The sequence below is a fragment of the Quercus lobata genome, chromosome 6, assembly GCF_001633185.2.
Source record: "Quercus lobata isolate SW786 chromosome 6, ValleyOak3.0 Primary Assembly, whole genome shotgun sequence".
Lineage (NCBI taxonomy): Eukaryota > Viridiplantae > Streptophyta > Magnoliopsida > Fagales > Fagaceae > Quercus > Quercus lobata.
The window spans coordinates 33,311,845-33,330,935 of NC_044909.1; the positions used below are offsets into that span (position 1 = coordinate 33,311,845).

Here is a 19,091-nt window from a genome sequence, read left to right on the forward strand (position 1 = left end):
AGCGGCTGCCATAGAGGATTGTGGCATCACTGGGGCTAATAGACGGTTGCGTTGGGGATTGCTTGAAGCATCCCTGCTCTCTTGATGACCTGGGTTGGTAGCCCTTGACCTGGTTCGAACCATTCAACCCTTTGTCGTAGAAAGACAAATTGCAAAGCAATCAGATTGTTTTTCCCACAGACATCCCTAACTGATATCGTACAAAATCAGTAGGTTGAATGCTCTGGTTTCGGTGGGCTACTAGTGACTGTGGAAGGCCTATAAAAGTGAAAACGCAATCAAAAGGGGACTGGAGTAGACCGGCCAAACACCCTCCGATGGCAAAGTTAGTTTCTCACAAGAATGGAGTTCCAACTTTTTGGGAGTAAAGTATCATAATGTTCTTCCCTTCGTTTGGTTCAGACCAGTCCTTTATATAGAGATCTTGGGGACGGTTATTTACCCAATAACTTCCCCAAGATTCATGGAAGCCAATGAGTTCGGACATAACTTCCTCAACGCTAGAGAAGTTGTAACCGCTAAGGGAAGTTAACTTATTCGAGGAATTCATGGCAATAATTATGGGTTTAGTAACCGTTCCAAGTGTTGAAAGTCTCCTAAGTGTTGTGCGTTCGTCTGTCCATTGTATGGACGATTTAGTCGTCCATGGACATCTGATCATTGTCCATGGATGACCTAGTTATCGTCCATGAGAGACTTATTTGTTCATGATAATATCCATGAACATCTTTTCTTCTCCTTGGGTGATTCCTGATCTTGCTTGCTCTGTTGGTCCTGGACGATCCTTATGGACGAATTGGAGATGAACTAATTTTTCACTATCCCATCAGTTTCTTTTCAAGTTTAGCTCAAAAAAAAAAAAAATTTCTTCATTTTTGTGTTGAAAAGTATGAAATTTATTATATTTGGGCTAAAATCTTTAGTTTTGAGTTAAAAAAAAAAAAAAAAAAAACTAAAATAGACATTAGAAATCAGAAATATGAACCTAGAAATGCAATAAAAATGATAAATATTCAAAAGTTTAATTCGGTCCATATTGGTTCTATTTGGTCCATTCTGTCCACTTCCGTCCTATTCAGTCCACATTACTCTTATTCGGTCCACTTCAGTCTAGTATGTCCACCTCGTTCCTATTAGATCCAAGTTGGTCCTGTTCGGTCCATTCTATCTGAGTTGGTCCTATTCGGTTCATTCAGTCCTATTTAGTCCATTTTGTTCACTAAAGTTCTATTCAGTCCAATTCAGCCTATTTGGTTTTATTCAGTCTACCACGGTCTAATTCGGTCCATTCTGTCCATATTGGCTCTATTTGGTCCACATTGGTCCTATTTTATCCACTTCGGCCTAATTCGGTCCACTCAGTCCACATTGGCTCTATTCGGTCCACATTAGTCCTATTCGGTCCATTCTGTCCACTTTGATCCACTTCAGTCCAATTCGGGCCATTCAGTCCAATTTGGTCCATTTCGGTCCATTTTGTACACTTTGGTTCTATTCGGTCCATTTTGTCCACTTTGGTCTCATTCAGTCCACACTACTCCTATTCGGTCCATTATGTCCACCTCGGTCCTACTCAGTCTAAATTGGTCCCGTTCAGTCCATTCTGTCTACTTTAGTCTTATTCGGTCCATTCGTTCCTATTTAGACCATTCTGTCCACTAAAGTTCTATTTAGTCCAATTCAGCCCATTCAGTCTTATTTAGTCCACTTCGGTCTAATTCGATCTATTTATTCTACATTGGCCCTATGCGTCCACATTGGTCCTATTTTGTCCACTTTGGTCTAATTTGGTCCACTCAGTCCACATTGGTTCCATTCGGTCCATTCTGTCCACTTTGATCCACTTTGGTATGATTCAGTCCTTTTTGTCCACTTTGGTTCTATTCGGTCCATTTTGTTCACTTCGGTCCTATTCAATCCACATTACTCCTATGCGGCCCACTTCGGTCTAGTATGTCCACCTTGGTCTTATTCGGTCCAATTTGGTCCTGTTTGGTTCATTTTGTCCACTTTGGTCCTATGCAGTCCATTTGTTCTAATTCGGTCCACCTTGTTCCTATTGTTGATGTAACACAAATTATATTTACTATCACATTAAATTACTTTTATTTTGTTAATAAAATTAGTAGTCGAATAACTTTTTTTTTTTCAATGACTTTTGGGCCCTCAAATTTCGCCATTAGCCCATTACATTGTAGTGATACCTTGCATGAGCCTGAAGGCTGGAATAGCCCTCCAATAAATGATAGACAAAGAAAATAACAAATTATATATTTATAATAATTCATGAATTTGACACTTTTATTTGCAACATATAAATATCGTGGTACATACAAAAACTGGAAAAAAAAAAAATATATATATATATATATAGAGAGAGAGAGAGAGAGAGAGAGAGAGAGAGAGAGAGAGAGAGAGAGAGAACCTTTTGTGTGTGAAAATAGAAAATTATGCATAAAATGAGAGAGAGAATGACAAATTTATAGTATGAGGATAAGATTAAGAAGAGAAAAAAAATAAAGGAGGATAAAAGGATAGAAAAATAATGATATTAAGTTAGAGAGTAGTGGGTATATGAAAAGTTAAAATGGAATTGAAAATTTAATAATAAATAAGAATAGTTAAAAATAAGATAAATATGATATTTTGATTTTAATATAATAAAGTTTTTAATTCACTTTTAATGCTAAAAAATCATTAAAAAAATTGGGAAAAAATGATAATGACATGGCTATTGGTATGACTTAATTAGAGCGTAACAACAATAAATGATACGCTTCAGCTTTTAGATATATATAGATTATAAATTTATAATAATTCATGAATTTGATACTTTTATTTGCAACCTATAAATACTGTGGTACTCACCCTAGTCCCTGTGGTTTATCAGATCTTAAACTACAGAGTTCATGGTAGCTAGAATTGTTCATTGTTGTAAACTTTCTTTTAGTGCCTTTGCAGAACTATATATTATCCAACAATTTGGTGTAACAATAAACACTGATTTGGGGTTTTGGATTGGATCATTGGGTGTCAATGCCTCATCTTATCATTTTCTTTGACATATTGAACCAAAAATGCATATCTAAGTCGGTTTGAATGGGCTTATTTGTTGCATTTTTTTATTTGTTATGTTGGGTTTGGATTTAGGTCCAATGTTTCAATGTATTGGATTCAACACAAATGAGAACAATTTTTATTTATTGAATTTAAATAAAATATTATATGTTAATTTTTTTTTATAATAAGACAAAATATACATAATTTAATGATATGGAGGATGTTGTTGAATTTAAATGTTAAATAAAATAGGATGAGAAGAAAAAATAGTAAAAATGAAATGTATAGCGATAAACATCAAATTATTTTAGTTATGCTATGTAATAAAATAAAATTATTTTATATACTATTTTTATAATGCAATAGGATAACATTTTATACACAAAACTAAATTGTATCAACTCAAAGAATACAATAGTTCATCAACCTAAAGCAGAGATGCAAGAAAAAAAAAACCAAAAACTGAATATATATATATATATATATATATAAAGAGAGAGAGAGAGAGAGAACCTTTTGTGTGTGAAAAAATAGAAAATTATGTATGGAATGAGAGAGAGAATGACAAATTTATAGTATGAGGATAAGAATAAGAAGAGTAAAAAATAAAGGAAGATAAAGGGATAGAAAAATAATGATATTAAGTTAGAGAGTAGTAAAGATATGAAAAGTTAAAATGGAATGAGAAAGGTTGAAGAAAGTTAAGGTAGAGAGTACTGGGGATATGAAAAGTTAAAATGGAATTGAAAATTTAATAATAAATAAGAATAGTTAAAAATAAGATAAATATGATATTTTGATTGTAATATAATAGAGTTTTTTAATTCACTTTAAATGATAAAAAATCATATAAAAAATTAGGGAAAAACGATAATGACTTGGTTACTGATGTGACTTAACTGGAGTGTAACAACAACAAATACTACGCTTTAGCTTTTAGATATATATAGATTAGCCAACCTAAGTACACTGGACATGTACTGGCAAAGATTAAGAACTCAAATTACAGTGATCAACTAGAATAGGGAAGGACAAACAAGGACATGATGGCAAGACCAAGCTCCATTCAAGGAGTGTATGGAAGAAAAATGACTTTAAATTGAGGATAGACCGTTCACAATCCTCGAATCATTTAGCATTCCATTCCCGTCATAAACACCAAAACAAACAATGGTGCACAAACCTTCAGAAATCTATATTTCTATGTCTACAAAACTTTCCTTGCCATAAAGCTAACAACTCAAAAATTTTATTTGTCATAACCCAATGGATACCAAACAAACAACATACCATAGACCACAACTCATATGCTATAGGACAATAAAGAAGAAGATGAACTACCCCACACATTTTGCAAATATAGCACCAATTTAACACTACGATATGCCTATTTCAAAGATTATATGTAGTTAAAATCTTACCTAAAGTGGCAGTCCAAGAAAAGAAAGCTACTCTAGACCGAACATTCAATTGCCACACCATTTTCTTAAATCCAAAATTTTTGCAATTTCAACATTGTGTACCACTACGTATTATATATAATATTTAAAAATCTTACCATTAAATTATATGTTATTTTTGTTATTAACATACCGGATTTCGTATTAATTGAATGTTATTTACCATCTAATTCATTAATTCTTGATTCTCAAAAAAAAAAAAAAAAAATCAGTAATTCTTGTTTTGTATTAATCAAATGTTATTTACTATCTAATTCATTAATTCTTATTTTGTGTATAATTTTAAAATAGAAAAAAACTACATATTTAAACCTATTTCTAGATTAGATAGTTATTGATTCTAATCCTCTTGGCATTTTGCAAGCACAATGCGTTATTCATGAATGATACAAGGGGACAAGATAATCTAATATAATCTAACAATGGGCCTGCCCAAAAATTTATCTATTAGAAATATTATTGAATGATAGAATCACCATTCTCAATATATTTTCCGTCCACTGTTGGTCCATTATCCATATGCATGGCCATCCTAAGCCTCTTCCACTAATTATTTGAGCTCAGATTTTGTCTTAGAATATTAATTGGATCGTTTGAACCTATATAGTACATTTAGAATATGTACTCTATAGGTTCAAACGATTTACATTTAAAATCGTTGAAGTGTAAATCGTTAAATGATTTACATTTAACGATTTCAAAAAACAGAGATTAGGATTCTCTCCTTTTGATGAATTACAAGAACCTGATAATGGCAGCCAGAGTAACAATTAAATAGGAAGAGAGGGCTGCCCAGTAAATCCATTCTGCATCTTTCTTTCTTTCTTTTTTTGTAATAAAATAATGACCTGCCACAAGAATGGCTTACACACACGCTAGAAAGAGTGGCATCCTGCATAATTTTCATGGAGAAGTTCCTTCTAAATGGTTGATCTCTCTAGACACCATTCTCCAGCAGCACCATTGTTCCTTCAATGGTAAGCCCAGCCTCCCTTTACCTATGCATGTTTTCTAGCAATCCAAGTTCCCCAGGGTAATACGGCAATTCTAAGGGGTCAAGGCCTGAAGGGTTGAAGGTGCAGACTTTGTAAGACAACATCTAGATCCAACATAAAACAAGCTACTTTTTCCTAAGCATGGGCTCAAATATCTAAAAATTCACTTGATTTTATTGAAAATAAGTTTTTGTAGAGTACATAAGCATCTCATGTCATGGATGTGTCCTCACAACTTTGATATTGCATAGTCCAAGGCATCAACCAGAAAATCTGCACATACACAAACATGTATTAGTGTTACCACATATTGTTCTTGGGGAAAAAAAACATTTGGTTAAGACAGCCAAATTGTTGTAAATTGGACTTTCTTTCTCAGTGCAGAATCTTTTTTCTATTGTTATAAGATGAACGCTCCTTCTGATCAACGGGGGATGATTATTAAAGTCAATAGACATAAATTGTCAAAACTATATGAGACAAAAAAAAGTACCTGCATCGTCCCTGTTAAAACACATTGGTGGTTTTATTCTAAAAACATTTCCATGCAGTCCCCCTTTCCCAACAAGAATACCAAGCTCTGCGATCAGGAATCATTACATGATTAGCATACCAAATGGAATTTAAATGAAAAAAGAAGTAAAATGTAAGTATAAGATTTTTTTCAATTAATTTTTGGATAGGGAGGTGTGTCCCGATACCTCTAAGTTTCTCAAATAGAACCGCAGTTTCAGCCTTGGCAGGTGTCTTCTCGTTCCTGTCAGTCACAAGTTCTATACCAACCATTAAGCCTCTGCCCCTCACATCTCCAATGACTGAAACAAAATATAAAAATGGAAGATGAGAACCCTTTACATAAAAAACCAGTTTAACGATATTGAATTGGAAAGGAAACCCATATAGATAACACATCGGCTACTGCTAAAAACTGATTCTAACAGATACAGGGCAGTACCGACTGAGGCCCATGACATCAAGTAAAACTTGATAAAACTCTGTTTAAGTTTAAATGCAAGCTCCTGCCTGAAGACTAAAATCCTCATGCAATTTTCATTAGCATGATGCATGAAGACAAATATTAAATTAAAAGTGACTTTTTGAAGGTTTGCATTCATTGATTAATGGGAATCAGTGATTAATGGGAATACTATATTACGTATATGGGTTTTTAATACTAAGGAAAGAAAGTCCACTAGTGCATAGAAACCTAACAATTGGTTCACAGGATTCACATTTCAATGTAATTTGGAGACTTAGAGGAAGTGCTCTAAAAGGGCAAGGCCAATATTATCTATTAAATTACAATAGATACCCATATACAGACAAAAGTGTGATGATTTTTCTACAAATGTTAAATTCAAGAGTAATTACTTTCATGTGTTTGCTGAAGAGCTCTCAAACGCTTGAGCAAGTGAGAACCAACATCAGTGCAATGAGCTTGACGCTTCTCCTGGTCAATAACTCTCAGCACTGCTAGCCCCCCAGCCGAACATACAGGGTTTCCTCCAAAAGTATTAAATTGAATTTTCTGGGCCAATACACTCGCAATCTCTGGGGTTGTCACAACTGCTCCCAATGGTAAACCATTGCCAATACCCTGATAGATATTAATTGTGAGATTCAATGGAATGGTTGCATAGGATTATAAAATAAAAACTGATTAACTGAAATTGTAAGTTATTTAAAGAAAAAAGCTATTGACACTTGCAACACTAACATGATTTACATGTCTTCCTAAAATAGATTATGGGTAATGACCTTTGCCATGGTAACTATATCAGGAATGATGCCCTGTGTTTCAAAGCCCCAGTAATTGCTTCCTGTTCGACCAAAGCCAGTTTGCACTTCATCTGCAATGCAGACACCACCAGCCTTGCGTACAATGTCATAAACCAGTTTCAAGTATCCAGGCGCCAATTCAACTGCTCCTCCAGCTCCCTACAGTAAGTGAAAAGTACAACCAATTAGAAAATTTTCAGTGTCCTTAAATAGGTGGTTGTAACACCAACAATTTCAGACCTTACTATAGATGCCAAAAAAGAAAAAAATGAAGAAAGAAGAAAATAAAAGAAGATAACCTGAATTGTTTCAGCTATAAATCCTGCAACTTTTCCTGAAGTACCAAAATCAATGTGATCTTGCAAATCTTTGGCATAACGATTGGCATCGGAACCAAAAACTCCACGGTATGGATCTGGATTTACAACATGATGAATTTCACCCTGCAAAATGTTGCAGTAATTTTGAGCAGATAGATCAGAATAATTGGCATATTTTGACAAATGTCTTTTACACACATGTACATGATGAATTTCACATACTAAGTTTCATTGTGACAGTGATAATTACAATAGTTATAACTATAGACTCGCAAACAACAGAGCTTCGGTGAGTTTTTCTACATGTTTGTGGTCAATGTGCAAAAGAATTGGGAAAAGACATTGCCATTATTACTCTCAGCAAGTGTTTGATAACAAGAGAGTACCAACTTTGTATTTCCTACAATAAACTTGTGAGTTTGTGAATGTTTCATCAATAACAGAACAAATTTAAAATAAAGATATGGAATAGAACACTCATAGCTAATTGTCCATTGTTCAATTCAACCTAATCTTATTGAAATTCATAGAGAAAATATACCAATTGTTTAGGTCAAAAAGAAAGATTTGCTACAGCCATGAGTCAAACAGAGGTACATTACCTGAGATTTACATGCAACTAATAAGCAGCCTACCCTCAGGCAATTAAAATGATATGATCCTGCCTGCATTCTGTGAAGCTATGTTACTTAAACAAACCTGTGGTATTGGGTACTTCCACGTGTTCAGAGCAGTCAGTCCAAGGGTACCAGAGCTTCCCCCATGATATGCATTCCTCAATGAAATCATACCAAGATTACCCGTGTATAGACGAGCCATCATCATTGCTAATTCATTTGCTTCTGACCCCGAATTTACAAAATATACAACCTGCATTTTGAGAATATTCAACTTACATTCCACACAATCTAATCCAGAAGACACTACAGTCCATAACTAAACATACCAATTCAAGGTTAGAATATCAAAGTATCTAAATGTTCTTCAGCAAAAAAGAAAAAGAAAAAAAAAGGGGGGGTATCTAAATGTTCAATTACAATGGAAAAGGAAATGAGAGACTGAATGACACAATAAAAGGTAGGCATAACCGCATAAGAGAGAAACAAATAAAACATCAATTATAAAAGAACCTTAAGGTTTCCAGGCATTTTTGAAGCTAATGCCTCAGCAAAATCAGCTATTGCATGGTGTAGGTATATGGTTGTAGCATGCTGCAGAAGCTTGCTCTGCTCCGTGATAGCATTTAAAATTTCAGGATGGCAATGCCCACAAGATACAGTAACTATCCCAGCAAAAGCATCAAGATAACGCCTCCCATTTTCATCAAACAAATATTGCATCTTCCCTTCAACAATATTAAGCTGTTCACAAAATTTAAAGTTAGAAACGTATATCAATTTATAATTAAATCTTGCAAGATTTGGATGTTAACCATCAAATACACCAATTTTATCAGGTTTAGGTGGTATTCTTCAATTACTTGACCGTGCTAATTTTGCATCCACATATTAGCTAAGTAAAACAGTGGACGCTAAATGACAATCAGGAGAGGGCGATGGTTAAAAAAGAGAGTAGTACAAATAGAAGAAGAATGTTATTTTGGCTGAGAGACTAAAAAAAAGGTTACTAGTTATGAAAATAAGATCTGGTGGTAGTATGATACTACCACAGGCAATAAATTGTACAGGAACATGGACTTAATTGCTTCTGCAAACCATGATTTACTGCATAAGGAGAAGTGATCAAGTATATGCGAGAAATTGAATCATGTTTGGACATATTGCTTTTCCTAGTTTAGGACCAAGAATTGAAGTTACTCAAAGAATTGAACTAGTGATCTCTAGTTCATGAGGCATGGTCTCCAACCAATTGTATTACAAAATATTATAATTTGCATGCACTTCAAAAAATACATACCTTAAAGAAGAAAGGTCAGAGTGTGACTTTTTAAGAGTAAAAATACTATTTTGGTCCTTAAACTTTATTAAAATTTTGTTTTTGTCAATAAATTATTGAAAAGTTTGTCTTTCGTAAAAAATATATTTTTTCACCTCTAAGCTATTGAAAAAAGTTCTTTTTTCATCTCTATTTTTTCTATGAATTGCTTAAAAAAAAAATCTTCACCAAGTTTAAGGATGAAAAAGGAATTTTTTAAAGTTTAGAGACAAAATTTTTTTTGGTAAAGTTTAGGGATTAAACTAGTATTTTACCCATTTTTCTAATAAATAGTATCCATGTTTTTAATACAAAAGGCAAATATTGGTTGACACTTTTTTGTTATGTAACTGGTGGAACCTCATCAACGTCAACATAATAAATAAATGTATAAATCATTTTCTATGATTGATAACTCTTCAATTTCTAAACCTTATTTAGTGAATTTTGTAGCATTCATAGCATCATCTTTTTTTTCCTTCTTCTTCTTCTTTATTATTTTATTTTTATTTTTAAATTTATTTATAAACCGATTTTGACTACATAAGGGCATTCACAGCAAAACATTTAAAAAATATAGTTTTTAACAACTCAAAAAGTCACTTTATCTATTTTAAACAATTCACTTTACAATACACCAAACATTAAAGGTTCTATTTTAGCATACAACATATTAAAATAATATATTCTACACAATAAACACTACAAAAAACTAAAAAGAGAAAAAAGAAAGACAGCAATGTACCATGTCATCTTTGACAGCTCACTGTAACTAAGGGTTAAAAATTTATAAGTATGGCAACTTTGATGTTGGGGGTATTTTTAGCGTGTTGATTATAAACTAGTTTTTTAGTTATTTTTAGTTTTGACTACATTCTAACAATCTATAAACCATCCGCATCCGCATGTACTTTTTTTTTAATTAAAGGATACACATTTTTCAATATTTTGTGTACTAAAATACCCTCATACAAATTCTTAACTCCCTTAAATACTCTTATCTTTTAAGTTGAATAATTTTAAATTTAAAAATATAAACCGGTCAAAAGAGTAATTTATTATTATTTTTTTAGTTCCTAAGTTTTAGATTTTTAAACTTTTATCAACTCTCACAAATAAAAATATCCTAAAAATTAGGACACTTCTTACTAAACCCAAAATAAAAAAATGGCCTCATCTCATTTTAACTTTTAAACATTATTTCACTAGACACAAAAATGTTTATGATTAACCAAACATTATTTCCTTTATATATATATATATATATATATTTTCTTTTTCAATTAGACTTTTATATAGTTCAAAAATACTTTTATCAATGAAGAGGGTAACTTTATTTAGAAATAGGGTTATAAATACTAAATAATAACTTTTATTCTGAATTCAAAAAGAGAATTTTTAAAATTTAGAATTTTTTTTCCTTTATTGCTTATTTTTAAAATTTATTATTTTTATTTGTTTGAAAATAAAAATATTTCTAAATTATAATAGTTATAAATTATTAAAAAATAAAAAAGCGTTAGCACGCGCGAATGCTGTGTGTGTATATATATATTGTCGCTCGTTATGATTAACCAAAATAACTAAAAAAAATATTTATGAACTATTTTCAGGAATTTTTTTTTTATGAAAAAAGAAAAAAATAACAAAATCTTTATTTACAGCTTTTTATATTAACTATAGAAGCGGCTCAGTTAGATCAACTGGTTTTCTGGATTGATAAAGAGCGACGCTACTATCTCCAACAAAAAAAAAAAAAAAAAAAAAACCCCATAGAAGCGGTATTAAACTTTCCAAATATTGGCATCTGTATATAACAAGATTTAAGATAAGGTAGAAGAGAATCAAAGAAAATGAAACAAAAAGAATCCGATCCAACAGTCATGATATTTTAAGCTTAAAAAAAAAAAAATGAAAAAAGAAATACGTACAGGTTTCTGATAGTAGTGGAAGAGAGAAGGACCGAGAAATTTCTTTCTCTTCTGGAAGACTTGGTCGGCGCGTGGGCCATTGTACGGCCTCGGCGCGTGATCGAATGGTGGCAATTGTGGCAAACGATCATCGGCATCGGCTGAAGAAGAAGAAGGAGCTGTAGAGAAGAAGAGAGGAAGGGTATTCTGGTAATTACATAACTTTGCTTTTGCTTCTCCAAGTGATTTCTTAAGTATTTGCCTCTGTAAGGCCATCGCTACGCTGATTTGTAATTCACAGAGATTGATTCTTTTTGGTTGTGGAAATGGAAGCGGAGGGTTCAGTAAGGGATTATTAGTACATTAATATATATATATATAGAGAGAGAGAGAGAGAGCTTTGATTATGAGGATAGAGTATAGAGATGTGTGGTGGATTTAGCGTTTAATATTATACTATATAGAGCTTGTATGTTTGGTTTGGTTTGGGATTGGAAATTTAGAAAGAAAGCATGGAACTACCAGGAGGGAGTGAGGTGAGTTAGCTGACTCAGCTTTGCATAAAAGAAAAGGAAAAGATTGACATGATGGCGCTACTTTCTAGTTTTCAATGCCTGTCAGTCAGACTATAAATATTAAAATAAGAAAATTGCTAGAGAGTAGAGAGACCTAAAGTTTTGTAATTTTTGTCACAATTTATCCTGTTGTGAGTTGTTATTAATTGTTATTGTATGTTGTGAATGGTAGAGGCCAAATGATGAGTTTATACCTTAACTACACACTTAATCATATGGCAAATTATAGTAAAATTTATGAAATTTTATGTGTCTCTAACTTTATTCTTAAAATAGCTCTCGCCCTCCCATTCTTTTCCACAAAATTTGTTATAAATAAATGGATTTTATTGATAGGTGATTGTAGTTTAGAGCTTTTGTTAATTGATTAATTTTATAAAATTTGTTATAAGTAAATGAATTTTATTAATGGGTGTTCTTAAAATATTTACTAATTGGTTTTGTAAGGACGCGATTCGTGGCGGACCGTAACAGTGTCGGGTTCGCACGTGAAAAGGCTCCTAACAACATCATTTGTAGAGCGTGGGTTTGGAAGGTTAGGCCTTGATCGATAGGCGGTGGGTTTTTCGCGGTGTTCGTACCAGTTTAAGTTTTCCTACACCCCTGGAGTCTTTCTCCTGGAGGTGGGCTGGGAGGCTCTGGTTTTTGGCCATTTTTCCCAACCCCTTCTTTAGGTTACTTATTTTTCCTTTTATACTCGCCTGCGTCCACTGTCCTTCGCCCACGTATGGGGTCAACCTTTCCAAAATTGATACTTGTCCCATCAGCCCATATTCAAAGTCGTTGGGGGTGGTTGTAAAAGCCTAAGACTGCGGATCTGTCAGGTTCAGAGTATTGAATGGCAGTGAGAGCAGCTTTCCCTGGATATTTTAGATCTTTCGCCCTGATTTCGGTCCTATACTGTTTTTACCCTTCCTTCAGGGGGGGGGGACTTTGGGTCTGCCGAGGACTGAGCCGTCCTCGGCGATATCCACAGGCTATTTTGTCGAGCTTGAGCCATAGCCCTCCTCGGCTTGGGCCTTTGGATTTTCCCCAGGTAGATGGGTCTGGCCCGTAAATCATTTGGGCTGCACAATAGCCCCTCAAAACCCGGCTGTCCAACCTCTTGGTTGGAAAGGGGGGTTTTGGTGATGCCAAACCTCTTCCTATGGCCCAATCAATTTGGCCTTTTAATAATGCTGGCGGCTCCTCATCTGTCCAAGAAACGCGCCGGTCTATGAGGCAGCCTTTTGATTTCGCGCTTGATGCGCTCTTATCGTTTGGGTATGCCAAAACGTGCTTTTAATGACCACTATTTACGAGACTGCTTTAATTCGGCGGTTTGTTTTGATGGGGTGGAGAAACGGAACCGGCATGTTCGTGTTGGCAGATTCCTTTGGATATCTGAACCTATTAAATGTCTCCCGCTCCACCCTCAGTATAAGAAGGAAAGGCGGAGGTTATTGTTTTTGTAAAGAATTCCTTCTCATCTTTCTGAGATTTGAAATATTTGGCCTCCCCGAGGGTTCATTTTACCCACCGGTCCACAAACTAAATCGTGATACACTTTATCATAACAACGAGTGATGCAGGAGCCAAACCCCTCCCATAGACGCCATGTTCCAATAAAGCTCCTTATGGCTCGATCGGGACAGGGATGGCGAAGACTCAAAATCAACCTCACCCTTCTTTCAATCAAAATCCGAAGCAAGGACTCGTCACGTCAAACTTTCGGCGTGACTAAGTCGAGAACACCCATCATCAGTACTCACCGCTCTCCTATGAGCATACCTAGTATGGCTCCAGTGTGTTGGGAGTCAGGATCGAGGCCGGGACTAAGCGTCTCTACTTCTTCCTCTCTTCCTTCACTGGGGCTATTCTCCATCTCCCTTTCTTAGTCTTCCCAGCACCAGTTCCATCCTGGTGCTTTCACTTCTCCCTCTTTTACTCCTTTTTCTTTCTTTTCATCTCTTCTCTCTTCTTCTCCTCCTTCTTTACTCATGTCCTCCATCTTCTTCATTCATCTCTTCCATCTTCTTCATTGATTTCTTCCTTACTATTTCCCTCTCCGCCATTTCTTCCCAAAGAAGGTTCTTATCATTATATGAGCAGTATCGAGACAAAAATTGGAGAGACTTTGAAAACGAGTTTAGAAGACGCCTGGGAGTTTAGTTATCTGTACTACGGACGTAACTATCGCTTAGGCAGTTCGTATTTTGTATAGGCTCGTTCGAGCCCTTCTTTGTACATTGTAATAATTTTTCGTATTAATAAAAATCGTTGTTATTTTATTTCGCATGTTTTGTCTCTATGCTTTTTTTTCTTTTGGATCTACAAACGCTGCTCGACATATTAATATAGCATCTAAATCAATGACGGCTAAGACCAAAAGATTTGATAATAAAAAGACGTCGCCATAACTTTAATAGAAATGCTTGACATAATAGGGCCGATCAGTGAAGAGTAATACTTACCCCATGCTAGCCGAGGAAAGAAACGAAGGCTTGATGTCATGTAAGGAATAACCATTTGAAGATATAGCACCCACCAAATGAGCGGCCTTTTTATATGACTAAGTGCTGGGGCTTTCCACCCCCTTCCTTACACCTTTATTGGCCTTAACCTTTTATGGTGTTTAAGCCGTAGATGAAGTGACCTGACATTTTTACCAAGTAACCCATCTTACGGGATTCAAACCTTTTCTTATCCAAGTATTTGGTTTCCCCATTGGCTTGGGTCCGAGGACCATACAGGGCCTTGATTCTGTCCAAAACTTGTAATTTTTATAATTTTTTGTACTTGGTTTCCCCATAGGCTTGGGTCCGAGGACCATACAAGGCCTTGGTTCTGTCCAAAACTTGTAATTTTTATAATTTTTTGTACTTGGTTTCCCCATAGGCTTGGGTCCGAAGACCATACAAGGCCTTGGTTCTGTCCAAAACTTGTAATTTTTATAATTTTTTGTACTTGGTTTCCCCATAGGCTTGGGTCCGAGGACCATACAAGGCCTTGGTTCTGTCCAAAACTTGTAATTTTTATAATTTTTTGTACTTGGTTTCCCCATAGGCTTGGGTCCGAGGACCATACAAAGCCTTGGTTCTGTCCCTGGGCCCATATGCTGAACGGGCCTGGGCCGCGAATTTACTGGGCCCACAAATTAAGAGGTGTTTCCATAACCTTTGATCACGCGGTACCTTTTGGCGTCCCAGTGTTCGAGGTGCACCCTCTCGAGACTCCTTTATCCTCAGGGTTGCAGACGACGTTGGAAATCGAGCCAGAGACATTTTGTCTGTAGCGTTCCTTGGGACGCTGCGCGAATTAAATGCCATCGGTTTACTTCTGGGTATAAATGGGATAGGGGATCACTTTACTTGCACATGAACTCTCCCGTTCCCTTCAGAACTATATTTCTTCCATATCCGCGATCTCTCTTTCTAGTGCCACTGCCCCAAAGCAAGATGTTTGAGGCTTGGATAGGGATGAAAGGTCTCCGCGTGCTTCAGAGGCACCGAATCCTCAAGGTGATATGGTATGGACAAGGATGGCACAGATTCAAGCCAGTCCTCCGCCTTGACAGGAGGAAGATGGTATTCCTCCTTCTTTTAGTCAAAATCCGAAGCAGGTTCTGGTCATGCCAGATTTTTGGTATGTCAGAAAAAGGAATTTCCGCCATCAGCGCCGTCTGCCTTGTAGCAGGCAAATTTTTGCGGGGGCTTCCCAACTTCCGGCTCCCTACACCTTTTCTGTAGATGGTGTTAGCCTGAGGTCAGGTTTCCTGCACCTTTTCTGTACCGGTGCAGGCCCCAAGTTGGGTTTTTTTGCTGCCTGAGTTATGGGTGTGCAAAAGCATGGAGGGGGAATAAGGTCTCGAGGCAGTAGCCAACCTCTCCTCTGAACTGCCTCCTCGGCTTTATCTTTACTCTCTTGTATTCTTCATTACTTACGTAGTTAGCTTCGATGTAGGCTTTGTTTCAGCTTTCCATTGTACACTGTACTGTTCTTTTGTCTTAATAAAATATGTGTTTATTTCTCTATACATATCTTTCTTCTCCGTAACCACTACTTTATGCATGAATATTAAATATGAGTTTGCCCTTAATGATATTCTAGGCAGAGAAAGGCCTTAACACAGATTCCTACTAGTTTAGACTTACAAATATTATCAAACATAACAAGGTTAGTCATCAAATAAATTAAACTCTTGGAATTAACCGGGATAACGGCTGAGTGCTACGCGATGCATACAAGAGCGATGTCCGAGTACGACAAACTCTAAGTAATTCGTCCGAGAGGGTAGCCGAGTAGCGAGGGGCTTTGGTTGTGCTTCTGGATAATATGTTACGCCGTATCGCATCAACCCCTTTGATATTGGGGGATCAGAGGGTGGACCGAGGAATCCGCGCAATCAAGGTATTAACCCATCTGTTAATGCGGAGCTCTCTTCGGATGAATTTTGAGGTTTATGTGCCATAGTTTTTTTTTTTTTTAAATAGTTGGTTCCCCATCCAGGTAGTTGGTTTCCCCAGAGGCTTGAGTCCGAGGACTATGCAATGCCTTGGTTTTGTCCAAAACCTAGTTTTCCTCATCCAGGTAGTTGGTTTCCCCAGAGGCTTGAGTCCGAGGACTATACAATGCCTTGGTTCTGTCCAAAACCTAGTTTTCCACATCCAGGTAGTTGGTTTCCCCAGAGGCTTGAGTCCGTAGACCATGCAATGCCTTGGTTCTGTCCAGAACCTAGTTTTCCACATCCAGGTAGTTGGTTTCCCCAGAGGCTTGAGTCCGTAGACCATGCAATGCCTTGGTTCTGTCCAGAACTTAGTTTTCCACATCCAGGTAGTTGGTTTCCCCAGAGGCTTGAGTCCGAGGACTATGCAATGCCTTGGTTCTGTCCAAAACCTAGTTTTCCACATCCAGGTAGTTGGTTTCCCCAGAGGCTTGAGTCCGAGGACTATGCAATGCTTTGGTTCTGTCCAGAACCTAGTTTTCCACATCCAGGTAGTTGGTTTCCCCAGAGGCTTGAGTCCGTAGACCATGCAATGCCTTGGTTCTGTCCAAAACCTAGTTTTCCACATCCAGATAGTTGGTTTCCCCAGAGGCTTGAGTCCGTAGACCATGCAATGCCTTGGTTCTGTCCAAAACCTAGTTTTCTCTTTGTGTGGGATCTTGGCTTTAGGGGAGTTAGCTCCGCAGCCAAGCCCCTAGAGTTTATCCATACGGTTAACGTTACCAAGTGCCTAGTTTGCTCTTTACGGGGGACCTTAGCTTTAAGGGAGTTAGCTCCTTAACCAAGCCCCTAATCAAGAAACGTAGTCCGTAACAGAACTTTGTACTAGAACTCTATAACCAACGGTTAGATATAACGAAGAAACTCTATTGACCCACTTCCTATACCAACACACAAGCCTTTCCCACAGACGGCGCCAATTGTAAGGACGCGATTCGTGGCGGACCGTAACAGTGTCGGGTTCGCACGTGAAAAGGCCCCTAACAACATCATTTGTAGAGCGTGGGTTTGGAAGGCTAGGCCTTGATCGATAGGCGGTGGGTTTTTTGCGGTGTTCGTACCAGTTTAAGTTTTCCTACACCCCTGGAGTCTTTCTCCTGGAGGTGGACTGGGAGGCTCTGGTTTTTGGCCATTTTTCCCAACCCCTTCTTTAGGTTACTTATTTTTCCTTTTATACTCGCCTGCGTCCACTGTCCTTCGCCCACGTATGGGGTCAACCTTTCCAAAATTGATACTTGTCCCATCAGCCCATATTCAAAGTCGTTGGGGGTGGTTGTAAAAACCTAAGACTGCGGATCTGTCAGGTTCAGAGCATTGAATGGCAGTGAGAGCAGCTTTCCCTGGATATTTTAGATCTTTCGCCCTGATTTCGGTCCTATACCGTTTTTACCCTTCCTTCAGGGGGGGACTTTGGGTCTGCCGAGGACTGAGCCGTCCTCGGCGATATCCACAGGCTATTTTGTCGAGCTTGGGCCATAGCCCTCCTCGGCTTGGGCCTTCGGATTTTCCCCAGGTAGATGGGCCTGGCCCGTAAATCATTTGGGCCCCACAGGTTTTTTTAAAATAACATTTTTATAATAAATATAAGATGTTGTCAAAAAAATTAATTTTTTATTTTTTAAACCATTGCTTATACATTAATAAAATTGGGTTTGACTTGTGGTCAGTAACCAATTATCACTTAACACGTTAAAATACAGGCACATATTTAAAAGTAAACACGTATCTGCATTGCAATGAATTCACGCGTCCCATGACACTGAACACCTGACTCAAGCTCCTCCCAATAAAATTAATGGATGCTTTTACATTTTTAGCTGTCATTCACAGTACGAAGACAAAAGGGATAGGACTTAGGAGAATATTTTGTGGCCCCTGGGTACCTGCTACTAGGTATACCAATAAGCTATTAATTCTAGTAATATATAAAAGGATTTTAGTCATGTGTGTCCTTAGGGCACACATTAATTTTCATTATTGGAAATTTTTTTTTCGAGAATTGAAAAAGTAATGATAATTTTTTCAATTTTCGAGAAAATATTTTCAAAAATAAAAAATTTAATGTGTACCCTAAAGTGCCCTTAGGGTACACATTATCTTGTTTATTTTATAAAAATTTATAAGTTTATAAAATTATCTTTAACTAAATTTATTAGCTTTTTTCCTAAAGAGTTATTCTTAATAAAATAACTAAAAAAGTGTCTCAATTAGATTGACTATTTAAATATTTGATAGTTTTCTTTTTAAATAGTTCTAAAAATAAAATAGGGATATAATAGGAACATTAGTTAATTAATAACTTTTATTTTTAAAAACATGACAATATTTTGAGACATCCCAAAATAAAATAGAGGACAAATAAACTGGGACGAATGGAATACTATACTTTTGTCACAATTATCTTATATGGAATTGATTGTTTGTTACTTTCATATGGATCACAACTTTTTCTCCTTTATTCATAGTCTACCATGTGGATAGTTGTGATCTTGTGTCACTAATTGTGCCATTTTTTTTATTTTTGTGACCTTAGAATTTTGATAACATTATCAGTATTATCAGTAGTGCCATCAA

At 36.2% G+C, this 19,091-nt stretch overlaps 1 protein-coding gene across 1 annotated transcript; it reads right to left on the reverse strand.

Annotated features, from left to right (window-relative positions):
• Positions 1-5,309: 5,309 nt before the first annotated feature.
• On the reverse strand, positions 5,310-12,053 carry LOC115994271 (alanine--glyoxylate aminotransferase 2 homolog 1, mitochondrial-like). The gene is made up of 9 exons (XM_031118346.1): positions 11,481-12,053; positions 8,745-8,975; positions 8,314-8,484; positions 7,594-7,737; positions 7,274-7,453; positions 6,887-7,112; positions 6,217-6,330; positions 6,009-6,095; positions 5,310-5,788 (listed from the first exon to the last, which is right to left on the reverse strand). Exons 1-9 carry the CDS (start codon positions 11,733-11,735, stop codon positions 5,745-5,747), a joined length of 1,452 nt encoding a protein of 483 aa, XP_030974206.1. The 5' UTR covers positions 11,736-12,053; the 3' UTR covers positions 5,310-5,744.
• Positions 12,054-19,091: the final 7,038 nt, after the last annotated feature.